At 34.6% G+C, this 14,494-nt stretch overlaps 2 protein-coding genes across 5 annotated transcripts in view; both read left to right on the top strand.

The window, feature by feature from the left end:
- The window catches only part of LOC107678724 (spermatogenesis-associated protein 7-like), a 6,622-nt gene extending 3,049 nt beyond the window's left edge, over window positions 1-3,573 (top strand). The window contains exons 7-11 of one of the 2 annotated variants that reach the window (XM_016474098.1): window positions 886-956; window positions 1,254-1,304; window positions 1,537-1,614; window positions 1,703-1,760; window positions 3,082-3,573. In XM_016474098.1, the coding sequence (XP_016329584.1) occupies window positions 886-956; window positions 1,254-1,304; window positions 1,537-1,614; window positions 1,703-1,760; window positions 3,082-3,465 (642 nt within the window). In that variant the 3' untranslated portion in view covers window positions 3,466-3,573. Of the gene's footprint in view, window positions 1-885; window positions 993-1,253; window positions 1,305-1,536; window positions 1,615-1,702; window positions 1,761-3,081 lie in introns of both variants that reach the window. The other variant, XM_016474097.1, reaches the window with a different exon arrangement.
- A 2,856-nt stretch (window positions 3,574-6,429) lies between these two features.
- Window positions 6,430-14,494, top strand: part of ptpn21 (protein tyrosine phosphatase non-receptor type 21) — a 28,204-nt gene continuing 20,139 nt past the window's right edge. For all 3 annotated transcript variants that reach the window (XM_016474092.1, XM_016474090.1, XM_016474089.1), the window contains exons 1-6: window positions 6,430-6,599; window positions 8,284-8,579; window positions 11,281-11,450; window positions 11,528-11,625; window positions 13,798-13,865; window positions 13,966-14,036. In XM_016474092.1, coding sequence (XP_016329578.1) covers window positions 8,400-8,579; window positions 11,281-11,450; window positions 11,528-11,625; window positions 13,798-13,865; window positions 13,966-14,036 — 587 coding nt within the window. In that variant the 5' untranslated portion in view covers window positions 6,430-6,599; window positions 8,284-8,399. The remainder of the gene's footprint in view (window positions 6,600-8,283; window positions 8,580-11,280; window positions 11,451-11,527; window positions 11,626-13,797; window positions 13,866-13,965; window positions 14,037-14,494) is intronic.

Raw genomic sequence — 14,494 nt, 5'->3', positions numbered from 1 at the left:
ACTCTATCAACAAACAGTCCGGTAAATCAGAGTAATAGGCAATGGCTAGATACTCTTGAATATAGTTCTCCAGCGAACGCGGGCCTTGTTTAAGAGTTAATAATATATGTGCTGTGTCCATAACTGGCCAATGTTCCTCTGAAAAGCTGCTGGATCCCTGTGTGGCCGTGTATTCTGTAACGGAGGGAACACAGGAAGCGTGCGGATCCATCTGCAAGGCTTTATTCACAAGAGACGTGGTCAAAAACAGGCATAGGTCAGACAATGGCAAACAGGTATATTGATGGCAAGGCAAGAGGGATAATCCAGGTACAAGGCAAAGGTCCAGGCAGGGGCGAACAGTATCCAATTGGGCGAGACTCGAGGGATAATCCAGGTACACAGGCAGTGATCAGAAACAGACAAGGCAAGACGATGAAAACAAGGAAAACAAGACACTAGGCTCGGTAATGCAGCTAACACTTGGGGAGTGGAAAATGCAGAACAATACACGGCCCTGAGAGAGAGGAAGTCCATGGCTTATGTAGCATGTCTGATTGGATTCAGCTGTGTGTGTGTAATCAGTGCAATGGATGATGGGAACTGTAGTCCGTGGTGACGTGCAACAGTCTGTGTAGTGTGAGGGTCAATGTAATGGTAGAATGACCTCTAGTGGCAATCGGCCGGAAGGCCAAGGACCGGATTCGTGACATTATGCATGCATGCATTTATGCATTATTTATTTATGCAGGCATTTATTTATTTAATGAATTTTTTTGAAGTGGATTGATTAGTTGGTTGATGAATGTCCACACTGAACAGAGCTGGAATCTAGACAAAGAAGAAGCTCAAATATAAACACACCGACGTCTTGTTAAATATTTTGCTTTTTTAATCTTATTGCAGGCATTTACTCTTGACCACGAGTGGTCGGATGAAGAAACAGCTTCATTTAGATATCACGGCAAGACAAACAGGTTTAGAGATAGTGAATTTCTTCTCTCATCCTCCAGGTAAAGGATTCAAACATCTGCCAGATTTCTGTACATCACACAAATGGCTCATGGATTTATAAAGGATTTATATAGTCATAGAAAGCATGCACAATCTAAAATTATGTATATCATAGAAAAAATACACTTTTTCTCTCAAGAAAGTGTAATAAGCTTGCCAAAACAGTTACATTATGTAACAGATGAGACGTTTGAATGTAAAAGAGTCTTACATTTTTACAAGGCATATATAAAAGAAAAGGCTCTTTTGTTTTGTTTCAGGATTTCACCAGAAGGCATGAGGTCTCCCATAATGAGAAAGGTTTCAGCAGAGTGAGTGTCCTACATCAAACCACTGAAACACATCAAACATTACACTTATGTGGCATTTAAACCACTACTGTTCATTTCATATTGTTAACAAAGCAGAGACTTTTAGAAATGATGTACTTGACATGATATAAGAATAGAATCCTGCATACAGTAATAACAATCATTTATTTTGTCAGTTTATTCATGTTCCTGTGTCATTCTCTGGACTTTCTGAACTTGTTCTTTTCACCAGGGAGGAGGAATTAATGTACCTGGAGTTCATTACAGACGTGACGAATGAGATCTTAACACAGGGCCTTTATTCTGACAGGTGTGTGAGAATGTTTATTTTGTAAGGAGACAAATTGCAAGGCATTTTTGTTAATTTCTCTTGTCTAATGAAGTATTTGTCCTTTCAGGGTACTGAAGAGAGTATTTGAACGTTACATTGATATGAACAAACATCGATTAGATGAGGTGAGCATTTTGGATTTTACAATTCATTTACATGTGGTCTGATGCATTTATATAAAGTGACTTAATTGAGGAAACGTGCAAACAAGTCTTCATTATCTTTTTGTTTATTGTTGCAATAACATGGGACATTTGAGCTCACACTGAACACTAGATTTGTTAAGTTGTGTAATGTATTTTAATGTACTGGATTTACCAGTTGTTTTAAAAATACACTATTTAAATTTTTTTTTTTTATTCATCAAGGATGCATTAAATTGATCAAAAGTGACATTTATAATGTGACAAAAGATTCCTATTTCAAATAAATGGTGTTCTTTTGAACTTTCATTTCATTGGTGAATCCTGAAAAAAAATAATGTATCACGGTTTACACAAAAATATTGTGCAGCACAACTGTTTTCAACATTGATAATAATCAGAAATGTTTCTTGAGCAGCAAATCAGCATATTAGAATGATTTCTGAAGATCATGTGACACTGAAGACTGGAGTAATGATGCTGAAAATTCAGCTTTGATCACAGAAATAAATTACAGTTGAACAGATATTCACGTAGAAAACAGTTATTTTAAATTGTAATAATATTTCACTGTTTTTACTGTATTTTTGATCAAATAAATGCAGCCTTGATGAGCAGAAGAGACTTAAAAAGATCAAAAACATTAAAAAAAAATTACTGACCCCAGCCTTTTGAAAGGTGTGTGTATATTTATTTATTTATTTTAATATTATTAAATGTACCCTGGAGCACAAAACCAGTCTTAAGTCGCTGGGGTATATTTTTAGCAATAGTCAAAAATACATTGTATGGGTCAAAATTATCGATTTTTCTTTTATGCCAAAAAACCATTAGGATATTAAGTAAAGATCATGTTCCATGCCGTAAATATATCAAAACGTAATTTTTGATTAGTAATATGCATTGCTAAGAACTTCATTTGGACAACTTTAAAGGCAATTTTCTCAGTATTTAGATTTTTTTGCGTCCTCAGATTCCAGATTTTCAAATGGTTGTATCTCAGCCAAATATTGTCCGATCCTAACAAACCATACATCAATGGAAAGCGTATTCATCTAGCTTTCAGATGATGTATACATCTTAATTAAAAAAAAAATTGACGCTTATGACTGGTTTTGTGGTCCAGGCTCACATATGCTTTTGCAAGCAACACACAAATCAAACATTATGTGGCACTCAGTTCCAGGCATCTTTTTAAACCAGTCACCTTAGTTGCAGATGTCTCACTCTATACTAGAAGTCCTTGGCATCACTTCCTTTCTCATTCACTCACAGACGTCCATCTCTCTAATATTCCCAACAGAACAAAATGCACCACCTTCTAGACAATCTGCAGGAGGACCTGCAAAGTCCCCCTGCTGCCGTCATCAGTCAGACGCTGCCATCAGATGATGTTGATGATCTGCTTCGTAAAGTGTTTAACGAGGACGTGAGTTCTGCTGTAGCGTCCACACCTGTGCGCCACAGTCGAGCCGGTCTGGAGGAAGTCGACGTGGAGTTCAGTCGTAACGAAGGCAGCGAGATCTCCCTGAATGATCCCAGGAACACTGAAGACGATAATGAAGTGTCACAGCAGGTTGATGAACTTGAGAAATTCATGGCGGAGTCTTTAAGCGTGTCAGAAACTCAACAGCAAGTGTCTGAACAGGAGCAGACGAGAGGAGACATCAGTGATGATGAGTTTTAACTCAGTGAAATGTTTGCAAAAGCACAATGCTTTTTTTTATTTATGACACTGTAATTATTTGCAGTTTCTGCAGAATTTCAGATTTCTGTTTTTGTATTTTTTTGTATTTTATTTTTTTACAGAAAAGCCATGTGTGTTTTCAATTAAGTGATAGTTATGCAGTATTTTCAGCATGCTATGTGCAGTATTCAGTACTTTAATGAACTTTTCTGCTCTTGATTTGGGTGTTTATTGGTTATGTAGTCTGGTTAGGATTCAAAAGCCATGTTGTATTTTTGAAAATGCAAAAGAAGCCTAGTTTGTGATTTAATTTTACTACTTGATTTGTTTACTTTTATGTAACATACAGTTGCAGTATTCATATTCAGTGATATACTTGATATAGTGGACTTGATTTAAACTGGAAGAACATCTTAAAAAATGTCTTTATGGCTATACTTTTATAGTCTTTATGGCTATATAATAACATTGGATATAGATAATAAAATTATAATGCAATTACCTTTGGTTTATGTTTATTGTACACTTTAATAAGTCCTTGAGAATGAAATCATATCAGCATAAGTTAACCGTGCAATAAACATTTAACTTAAGGGTCATTCCTGGGATTCGGTAATATTTCAGTCCCCCAGATTTTCTAAAGTGGCGGTTCACCAAAAATGAATTGTTTATTTTATTTCATTTTTTTCAAAAATAAAGAGACAATAGACACACAATTTGTGTATTTTTAGCTTCAGTCCTGTAAAAATGTGAAAATTATGATAAATGTTACATTTCTTATCATTAAATTGCTATGAGGGGCACATGAGCAGTAGGTAGGTTTGTTTTATAACAAGCCTGGTATTCGGTAATATTTCAGTCCCCCAGATTTTCTAAAGTGGCGGTTCACCAAAAATGAATTGTTAGAAGCTTTTCACAATACTTTGGTATGCCCATTATAATGAATAAATATAATTATTGCATTTTAATATTTTTTAGCATAAAATTATGTCTTGTATCTATCTTAAACCAAGCATTTTGTCATGTTCCAGAGTTTGTACTCAGAAAATTATTAACAAAATGTGCATAGTGTGTGATTTTTGGCAATAATGTAAGCATGTATTTGTGTTCCTTTCTTGTGAAATTTTTTTTTCTAAAAACATGCAAGAAATTTTATTAAAAAAAAAACAGACTTTTTATCATTAAATTGCTATGAGGGGCACATGAGCAGTAGGTAGGTTTGTTTTATAACAAGTTCTGTTTAAAATCCTTTTTAAACCAATCCCATTTTGTCCATTAGGGGGTTGAGAAAAAAGGTCTAAACCTGAAAAAATGAAAATATGATTTTGGAGTTTTTTTTTTGACGTGTGCCTAATGATGTGGGGTATTTTGAAAATGAATTATATGTAACGTAGTTGAAAAAAAAAAATGATATTCCAAGTTGAAATGACCCTTATAAAGTTTAACAGATAACCAGGCATAAAAAAATGACAACACTGTGTCACAGTGTTTTATTACACACCGGCAAATCCGCAAGAGCTGATAAAGTCTTGCTTATCACAGAGTTGTACTGTGGTAAATAATGTGCAGTTATTCACATGGCTTTACAGCAGCTGCTCTCATTCCACGCATTCCACGCGTCTGACGTAATGCGACCTGTATCGATGCGCAGTTGTTCAATTGATTAATCCTATCTCATTTTTCGATCAGACATAACCTTGTTTTCTACTTTTTTTTTTTTTTTTAATCAAAAATGATTTTTTACGCGTTCTGCATTAAAGTCAGTTCTCGTGACTGTGGCGAAACCGAAAAAGACTTCACGGGTGTGAGAGAAAATAGTGCCGCGGATGAATACTGAATACGTTCCCGGTCACCCACTTTAAAGTTATGTCCCTCAGTCTGAACTCAACCCCGTCACACTAATTCTACGCTCATAATAATTTAGACTCTGCTCATATGTGACATTTACCAGAAATTACACCATTCAGGTCTCTTTACTAGTAGTGCAGAAAATGGTTAGTACCATATAGTCAAGGAGGGTACTGTCAAGCTTACCAACTCAACCCCGTCCTAGAAAATAAAGATGGAAAATTATTATTTATTTTTCAACATTTTATTTTAATCCATAAGTATATAAAATGTACTTATTTTATTGCTGCCATATATGGTCTACTCTCTTACACTACATGAGGAGCAGTGCCCATTTTGAGTGAAAAACCTCAACCCCGTCACAAATATATGTATTTCTCATTGTTTCGGGGTTGTAAACTTGTGACAGTTATTTACTTCATTTATTAAAAATGTTAATGAAAAAAAAAATATATATATAGTCATGGTTTCAGTAAATATATACTTACCAAAACCATGACTTTATATTTTTAAATATAATTTTTTTATGTAATATGTCCACTTAAACTTTGCCAAGCATCATACATCAGCAATTGCACCCACATTTGCAGCAGAAAGACAATGTTGGCCATGCAGATATGTTGACCCAGAAACAAGGGGACAATATTAGAGAGAAACAAAACCAAAAATTAAAATTGAAGGCAATGTATCCCTTCAAATGTGTTACAGTCTTCAACCCCGTCACACCTTGTAACATTAATTGGAAAAATATAGGGAAAACACTTAAGAATGAAAGCATTTCTTGCTTATTAACATCTGACATGTTAAGGACTAAATAAAATTGTGGTTTGGTTTTAGTTAAACCAAACCCACGCATTCCACGCGTCTGACGTAATGCGACCTGTATCGATGCGCAGTTGTTCAATTGATTAATCCTATCTCATTTTTCGATCAGACATAACCTTGTTTTCTACTTTTTTTTTTTTTTTTAATCAAAAATGATTTTTTACGCGTTCTGCATTAAAGTCAGTTCTCGTGACTGTGGCGAAACCGAAAAAGACTTCACGGGTGTGAGAGAAAATAGTGCCGCGGATGAATACTGAATACGTTCCCGGTCACCTTTCCTCTGGTATTCCGAGCGGATGTGACGCAGCAGCAGGAGTGTGACCCGAGGAACCTCAAACATGCGTCAATCCCGAAAAAACAAACTCCACCAAATATCGGATTATCATCACAAACCTTAATTCCTACTCCAGAAACTATTCATGCTATAAATCGAGGATATAATAAATCAGATAATCCAGCAGGTAAGCGGCGGAGAGCTTTTGAAATCATTCTTTTCCACAGTTTTACTCAAAAGTGTTAGCAGCGCTAGCCAGCGCGCGTTCTTAAACTCTAAATAAAGATAAAACTCATTCATCTTAATAAATCTCACCTATTTAGACCTTTAAGTGTGTGTTTGGAGACTTTCATGTCTTATTTCATGAAGTGTATAAGTCCCATCTGGATGCGTGCGGTTTTGTGGTCACTTGTTGCTCCAAAAGTTAGTCAGACATTTTTGGTGTTTGTTTACATTTCGCAAAAGCAGAAAAACTCCTCTATTTCTAACAGCGACCGCAGAATTAAGAGCTTCGATGTACTTTTATTTAATCAAATACCTATTTTTACATATTCGAGGGCCTTACGCCTAAATCACGGTTCTTTGTTGTTTTGTTTTTGTTGTTTAGTCTTATTCGTTCGATGCCATTAATAGTCATAGTGGATATAATTATTGTATTTATAATAAATATGTAATTTTGTTAATAATTATAAGAGGTATGACTCTATATTTACATACTGGCGCATATGTATAACATGCTGTTAAGAATTTGGCATTTGTTTGGTCTCATTATACTATTGTGATTGATTTATAACGGTATGAATTATGGTATTGATCTGTATTTTGATTTTCTGGTGTCTGACAGATTGTGTGAATTTGCTTTATGTCATGCTTCAAAAATAGATTTTAATAAATGCATTGTATCTATAGTGGTTCTCAACTGGTTTTGCTTCAAGAAATAGATTTAAAATTGCATATTGAGTGGTGACCTGAATTGTTTATCACGCAAAAGTAACAAAATGTCCATAAAATCACAGATGTATTCATATTAATAAGCCATCAATTATGTACAAATACCCAGTTTGTTCTAATTTAAATTGGTATACTGTGCCAATTTAAAATATATTTCTCTTTTATTAAGCTACATTAGGTGTTTGTCTACTCTGTATGCTACTGTAATGAGTATTTATTTATTTGTATACTTATGTTAATACAATTTTATTATTTATCTAAATATATTTATGCATTTATGTTAATATTTTATTAATTAAAATATTATATTATTTTATTAATTATAATATTATATTAATATATTTTTATTTATTCTTTTTTATCGTTTTTCAGTTTGAAAACCCCTTGTGTGGTTTAGATAACACAATGAATACGTTTATGTAAATGTCTTTTATCGAATAATCTGTGTATTGTTTATTTTATTAATTATAATATTATATTAATATATTTTTATTTATTCTTTTTTTATCGTTTTTCAGTTTGAAAACCCCTTGTGTGGTTTAGATCACACAATGAATAAATTTATGTAAATGTCTTTTATCGAATATTCTGTGTATTGTTTATGGATATGGAACAATATCGTATTAGTCATACTACTAAGTGACAGATGAATTTGAGTTCAGACTTTGACGTCAACTGCAAAAAATACAGAAAGCGTTTTTTCCTCCTTTGTAAAATTTGATATCCATCATTATTTTGCTTTTAAATTATGCATGATTACATGGTTAATTTGCATAGTTTTTTGCTTGTCATCTGTGACCCGCCAGTTGTGATTTTATCAGGAAGAGCAGATAAATACTGACACGGCTCTGAACGCTTGGGCCGTTTGTATCTGTGAATGTCGTTGCTAATCTGTTTTGCTGTGGTTTGTCTTTATCCAGGGACTCATGTGTTTGTCTTGGGAAGCCCTGTATAATCCAGCACCCCTCCATGGTTACCACAGAGAAAAGCTGAGTCCAGTCATTCTGCTCGAAGAGGGTCGTGGCACCGGTGCAACATGCCCCTTCCGTTCGGATTAAAGCTCAAGAGAACCAGAAGATACACGGTGTCCAGCAAAAGCTGCCTGGTGACCCGCATACAGCTGCTCAACGGCGAATATGTGGAGTTCACGCTTTCGGTGGAAAGCACGGGACAGGAATGTCTGGAGGCAGTCGCGCAGAGACTCGAGTTACGGGAGGTAGGATTGTACTGTTTTTGGTTTAATCTGGTCGAAATCACCTTAACACAGCTTGGGCGTGTGTTTATTTTAGCTCGCTGGTGCCGTCTGGAGTCTCGGCTATTCTAGGACTGCTACCAAAATGCTGTCAAACACCCTAAATGCATGTGTGCCAAGAATTCGGCCTGGACTCTGGGTGCTTCATTTGCATGCAGTCAGCTGCTCTTGAGAAGTCTGAATCAGATTATTGTGTTAGTATGCTATTCATATCTAGTTATAGATGACCATGTCTGTTCAGACATGGTTTATGAGTCTCGTTTTCTTTAGCAACCAACTGTGGCTTTTAGTAAAGTGTGTTTAGTAGCCTAAAGTTCACTAATACAGTGATTTAGTCAGCACGTACTAATTGTGCATGCTTATAGAATCCTTCCAAGGTTGATGCTAAAGCAAAATTACAGTATTGGTAATTAAAAAAAACTTTGATAGTCTATAACGTTGGCAAATATCATGTCCAGGTCAGCATCAGGATTGTAGGTGAAATTTATATTAATGCATAAGATAAAGATGCTGTAAGTGATCACCATTTCGTTTCAGTTTTCATCCATTTTAATGACCATTTAGCTGTTTTTGCAGATTCAGTTATAGTCCTGTGCTTGGATACGAGTTTTAGAAGTACACATATTTCATGCATGTAGTCAGTGACTTAATATGAGACTGCCTGTATAGTCAAAGTATAATAAAGGAATTTGGAAAATGTTGATTTAAGTAGTTTTAGGTGATGTTGACAAGTATTATATATCTAGTTTAGCATCAAGATTATTGGTTAAATTTGTACGAGGGTGCTTTCACACTAGCACTTTTGGTGCGCACCCGGGTTCGTTTGACGTCAGAGTTCGGTACGTTTGGATGATGTGAACGCGGTCTTCTGAACTCGGGTGCGCACCCGCGAACCGTACCCGAGTCCGCTTAAAAGGGTGGTCTGGGGTACGGTTCAAGTGAACTCTGGTACGGTTCGCTGCTGATGTGAACGCAATCGTACCAAATCACGGTCGAACCGCGGTTCGGACCCAAATAATATAATGTGAACACAGTCCAGTGGGGGCAGGGGGAGGGGGGAGCAATCAAACTCGGGTTCGGACCAAGCAATCGAACCAAGTGTGAAAGCACCCTGAATTAATAAGATGCTGGGTATATTTAGGTGCTGTAACTGGTCATTTAGTTTCAGTTTTTTACCCATTTAAATCATCTAGCCTTGCATTTTGATATGGATTTAAATTTAATGCAAGTAGTGTGTGACTTAATGAGTCATAAAAAACAGCTTGTATAAAGGAATTTGAAAAATGTTGATTAAAATAGTTTTAGATGAAGTATAGCGTGATGAAATGTGTAGTTTAAAGGGTTAGTTCACCCAAAAATGAAAATTAGCCCATAAATTACTCACCCTCAAGTCATCCTAGGTGTATATGACTTTCTTCTTTCAGACGAATCCAGTCGGAGTTATATAAAAAATTGTCTTTGATCTTTCAAGCTGTTTAATGCCACTTTAGCTACATTAAAGTGATTATTACGTTTTGAATATGGATATTTTTCTTACAAAAACGCATCGATTCACTACAGAAGGCCTTTGTTCACCCCCCGGAGCCGTGTGAGACACTTTTTTTTTAATGGATGTGCGCATTTTATTTAACTGCTTTTGGACGGATGCATGCAACACCCGCTGAGTGCCATGAAACAACTTGAAAGATCAAAGACAATTTTAAATATAACTCCGACTGGATTCGTCTGAAAGAAGAAAGTCATATACACCTAAGATGACTTGAGGGTGAGTAATTTTTGGGCTAATTTTTTCATTTTTTGGGTGAACTAACCCTTTAAGTTTTTCATTTTTTTTTTTTACTTGGTCAAATCAGTATTATTAATTGGAAAAACATATAAAGTTGACAAATATTATGTCCATTTTGAATTTTGCAGGTGAGCTCGAATGCATAATACATTTTGGCATATATGTCTTTTTATGAATTCATAAAGTAAAACGCATATTTTAGAGTCTGTAACTGGACACTATTTCTTTTCAGGTTTTCACCTGTTTTAATTACTATTTTGCTATTTTTTGATAGTCTTGTGCTTTAATATGAATTTTTAAAAGTAGAAATATTCTATGCTTGTAGTTTAGAGCTTAATATGAATCATACAAACTGTGTGTATAATAATTATTTAATGTAATTTAAAAAAATATTAAAAATAGTTAAGATAAACAGTTGTAGCCTGGAAAGTTGACACGCATAAAGTATTTATTTTTTATTTTTTTTTAGCATCAAGATTTTAGGTTAAATGCATATGAATGCATAAAGTTATGCTGTAGCTGGTCATTATTTCTGTTCAGTTTTTTTCACTTGTTTTAATCACCTATACATGTAGCTATTTTTGGAGATCAATAACCATCCTGCTGTGTGACATGAACAAATGTGACAGTACAAATGTTCCATGCATGTAGTATCTCAGTTAGTCTGAGCTCATAATGTGTAATTATATAAAGACATTTTTTTAGGATGTCACGCCTCTCCTCTTTTGCTAAAGAGGAGTCTTAGTCAAAACGTTGAGAATATGCCCAGTCTTCACCTCCAGAAATACTCAATTTGAAGTTAAACACGAGGTCCGGCCTCCCGGCCTGTTGTTTCTCACGAGTGAAAGAGCAATCAGTGAAATTCTGTTCATTCCCCAGATAACGTATTTCAGCCTCTGGTACTGCAACAAACAAAACCAGCAGAGATGGATTGATCTGGAGAAGCCGCTGAAGAAACAGCTTGACAAGTACGGACTGGAGCCGACCGTTTACTTTGGGGTGGTGTTCTACGTGTCGTCTGTTACACAGTTACAACAAGAGATAACCAGGTTAAGGATGAGAATATGTTTAAAACGGTGTCATCAGTGCAGTTAGGACGCTTTTACTCACTTCCTGTTTTCTGCAGATATCAGCATTATCTCCAGCTGAAGAAAGACGTTCTGGAGGGGAAGATCCCGTGCTCCATTGAGCAAGCCATTCATTTGGCCAGCTTGGCTGTGCAAGGTACTTTTTTCCAGATATTTCAAGTATGCTGAGAAATGATGATTGATTCTGGCCTAGGGCTGCGCTGTCCCCAGTTTCAGATGATTTAGTTATCGTTAAAGGGATAGTTCACCCAAAAATGGAAATTACCCCATGATTTACTCACCCTTAAGCCTAGCTGTATATGATTTTCTTCTTTCAGAAAACAATCGGAGATATATTTGCCCATAAATGCCAATAGACTCATTATTCAATTAGAAAAATAACTCTAGAGAGTAGCATTTTGCTAAATATATGTACTATATTATATATTTATTAAATGTTTTACTTCTTTAATATCTATGTATGTTTGTTTGAATAAATCAGCCATGAAAACAAGTTTTTATGACAGTCACTGTTTAAATGTGTATTAAAACTGCCTTATGTGCAATTTAGATGATTCTATATAAATCAGTCATTAATTTTTACCTGTTCTTAAGTATTTTATGTTTAAATAAATTAAAGCATGTTTTTGTCAGCAACTGTTTAAATATTTATTTAAATATAAAAAAAATAGATAAGAAACATAATGTCACTAAAAAGTTATTAGAATGTCATTATGATAATAAAATGTCTTTATTGTGCAGTTTAAATATACAAATCACATACATATTAATGTGTATACATATTAAAGTGTATACAAATTACTTTAATATTATAGTAGTCTACTAGCTGACAGTTAGATTAATATTTAATATTAAATCAAATGAATTGATTTATTGTGAATCGATACTAAATGAATCGATGTCAAATCAAAGCTTGTGAACTGAATCAAATCATGAATTTTGTGTCAATACGCAGCCCTGCTAAGTGTTTTGAAGTCATATGCAGGTCATCATTTGATGAAAATCTCCCTTTCACTCTCAGATCCCTTTAATATAATGTGGAAGGTGTTTTGAGATGCAGTTATAAGTTGATGTTGCAAGAGAACATTTGCTTTAACATTCTTAAGATAATGTTCGGCCAGTGTCTGGTTCACGGGTTCAGATACTCCATCGTGAAGGTACGGTTTTATATTTCTACGGGCTGCGAGTCTAGAAAATCAGAGCACCATTTATCAAGCTGTGCTGCCAGGCTTTAGCTTTTACCCAACACAAGAATCTCATACGCTGCTGGCAAAGATACATGTGGCAGCACCAGTTACTGGACTGCTGTTAACATAGCAGAGGAACTGACGTCACTCACTGTCACAGCCAGATCAAAAAAATAGTTCCCGTATTTGCACTGTCAAAAGGCCTTTGTCTTCACGTGGTCTTCATTTCAATGAGGCCACACATATTCAGTGAGAGTTATTTTTGCACCAGCATTGCTGTGTAAGGAGGCTTCACGCGATGGTAATGTTTCGAATTGTCAGCATAGCTATGAACATTTCTAACGGGCTGATTAGACATGCTGTTAATGTTGAGCTACTACAGTTACAAAGACTAAATCGATTCCTTCCATAACAAAACGTCTCTTGGCTTTTCTAAATTTAGATGTGCAATTTCTATAAATGTTGTAGATGATTTTGCAGGAGTGTCAGCTCACATTTTACATTTTAAACCCAACATCAAACCCATAAAATCAATGCATCTTCATTCAGAATGAGAATGTGTAAAAAAAAATTTAATAAATACATTGAAAATATATAAAATAATTTGTAAAATAAAATAAAAATATTAATACATTTATAAAATAAAAATAAATGCATAAAATAATTTGCAAAAAAAGTAAAATAAACGAATTAGTAAAATGAAATAAAAAAATAACACAATTCTTTGTAAAATGCAATAAAAATAAGTACATAATTTATAAAATAAAAATAAAATAATTTGTAAAATAAAATCTAAAAATAAATTTAAAGTTATAAACTAAAAATATAAAAATACATAAAATAAATTGTAAAATGAAATACAAATCAAGTTTGTAAAATAAAAATTAGTAAAATAACTTCTAATTTAATTGGTGTTTGCAAAGTCAAATTCATCTCTATTAATATTGCTCATAGCTCATAGGATTAGAGATTTGAATGTGCATCATGTGCATCTTCAGATATTGTATATCTAGTTAAAAAAAAAAAAGAATAATAATATATCGCCCCATGTGTCTTCCTTTGAGGAATCAATTGAGGCTTTTTAATGTAAAACTAATCTTTTGTTTGTCTGTTGGTTCCAGCCGACCTTGGGGACTTCAATCGATATGATTCCCAGGAATTCCTTCAAAAAATTGTGCTTTTTCCAATGGTATGTAGTCATTGAACATTTTATTGTCTATTCCAGGAATAAAGACGGCAGGATATTTCATGAGTCTATTATTTCTACGCTCTTTCTCTGCTTTTCTCAGCCATGGATACAGGACGAGAGGGTTGTGGAAGAGGCCACTCAAAAAGTCACCATGCTCTATCAAAACTACCGGTGAGAGGCTGTAGTTATTTGCAAAATGGGAAAAGCCTGAAAAACTGTTGGCCACAGTTTATGTGAGGTTCAGTGAGGAGGCTTCGTGATTATCAGATGTGTTCAGATGGTTCCTGTTAGAGGATTTCAAAGGAAGCTGTCAAACCCCTGACGTGACTTATGACCAGACTTGCAGCTTTGGGCTCAGAGCAACATAAACGCTCTTGGCTGTCCTGCAAATGTTCTGTTTCAGAAGGTCTTTCAGATGAGGTTTGCATGTGCTTGGCACACGTTATGCTGGGACATATATACTGAAATAGTTGTCACGTTTTGTTGTTGATATAAAATCAATTAACATCTAAATCTTGATGTTTTATTTGGCCTTTATGTTTCTAAAAGTACGTGTCTTTAAACTATATTATGCATTATGAAAGATGTTTTAATTTCATCTTAAATTTAAACTTCAGTAACAAAATAGA

The sequence above is a fragment of the Sinocyclocheilus anshuiensis genome, unplaced genomic scaffold (genome assembly GCF_001515605.1).
Source record: "Sinocyclocheilus anshuiensis isolate Anshui unplaced genomic scaffold, SAMN03320099.WGS_v1.1 scaffold208, whole genome shotgun sequence".
NCBI classification, from domain to species: domain Eukaryota; kingdom Metazoa; phylum Chordata; class Actinopteri; order Cypriniformes; family Cyprinidae; genus Sinocyclocheilus; species Sinocyclocheilus anshuiensis.
Note: the sequence above shows the minus strand (reverse complement) of the source record. Positions and strands in the feature narration are given on the sequence as shown.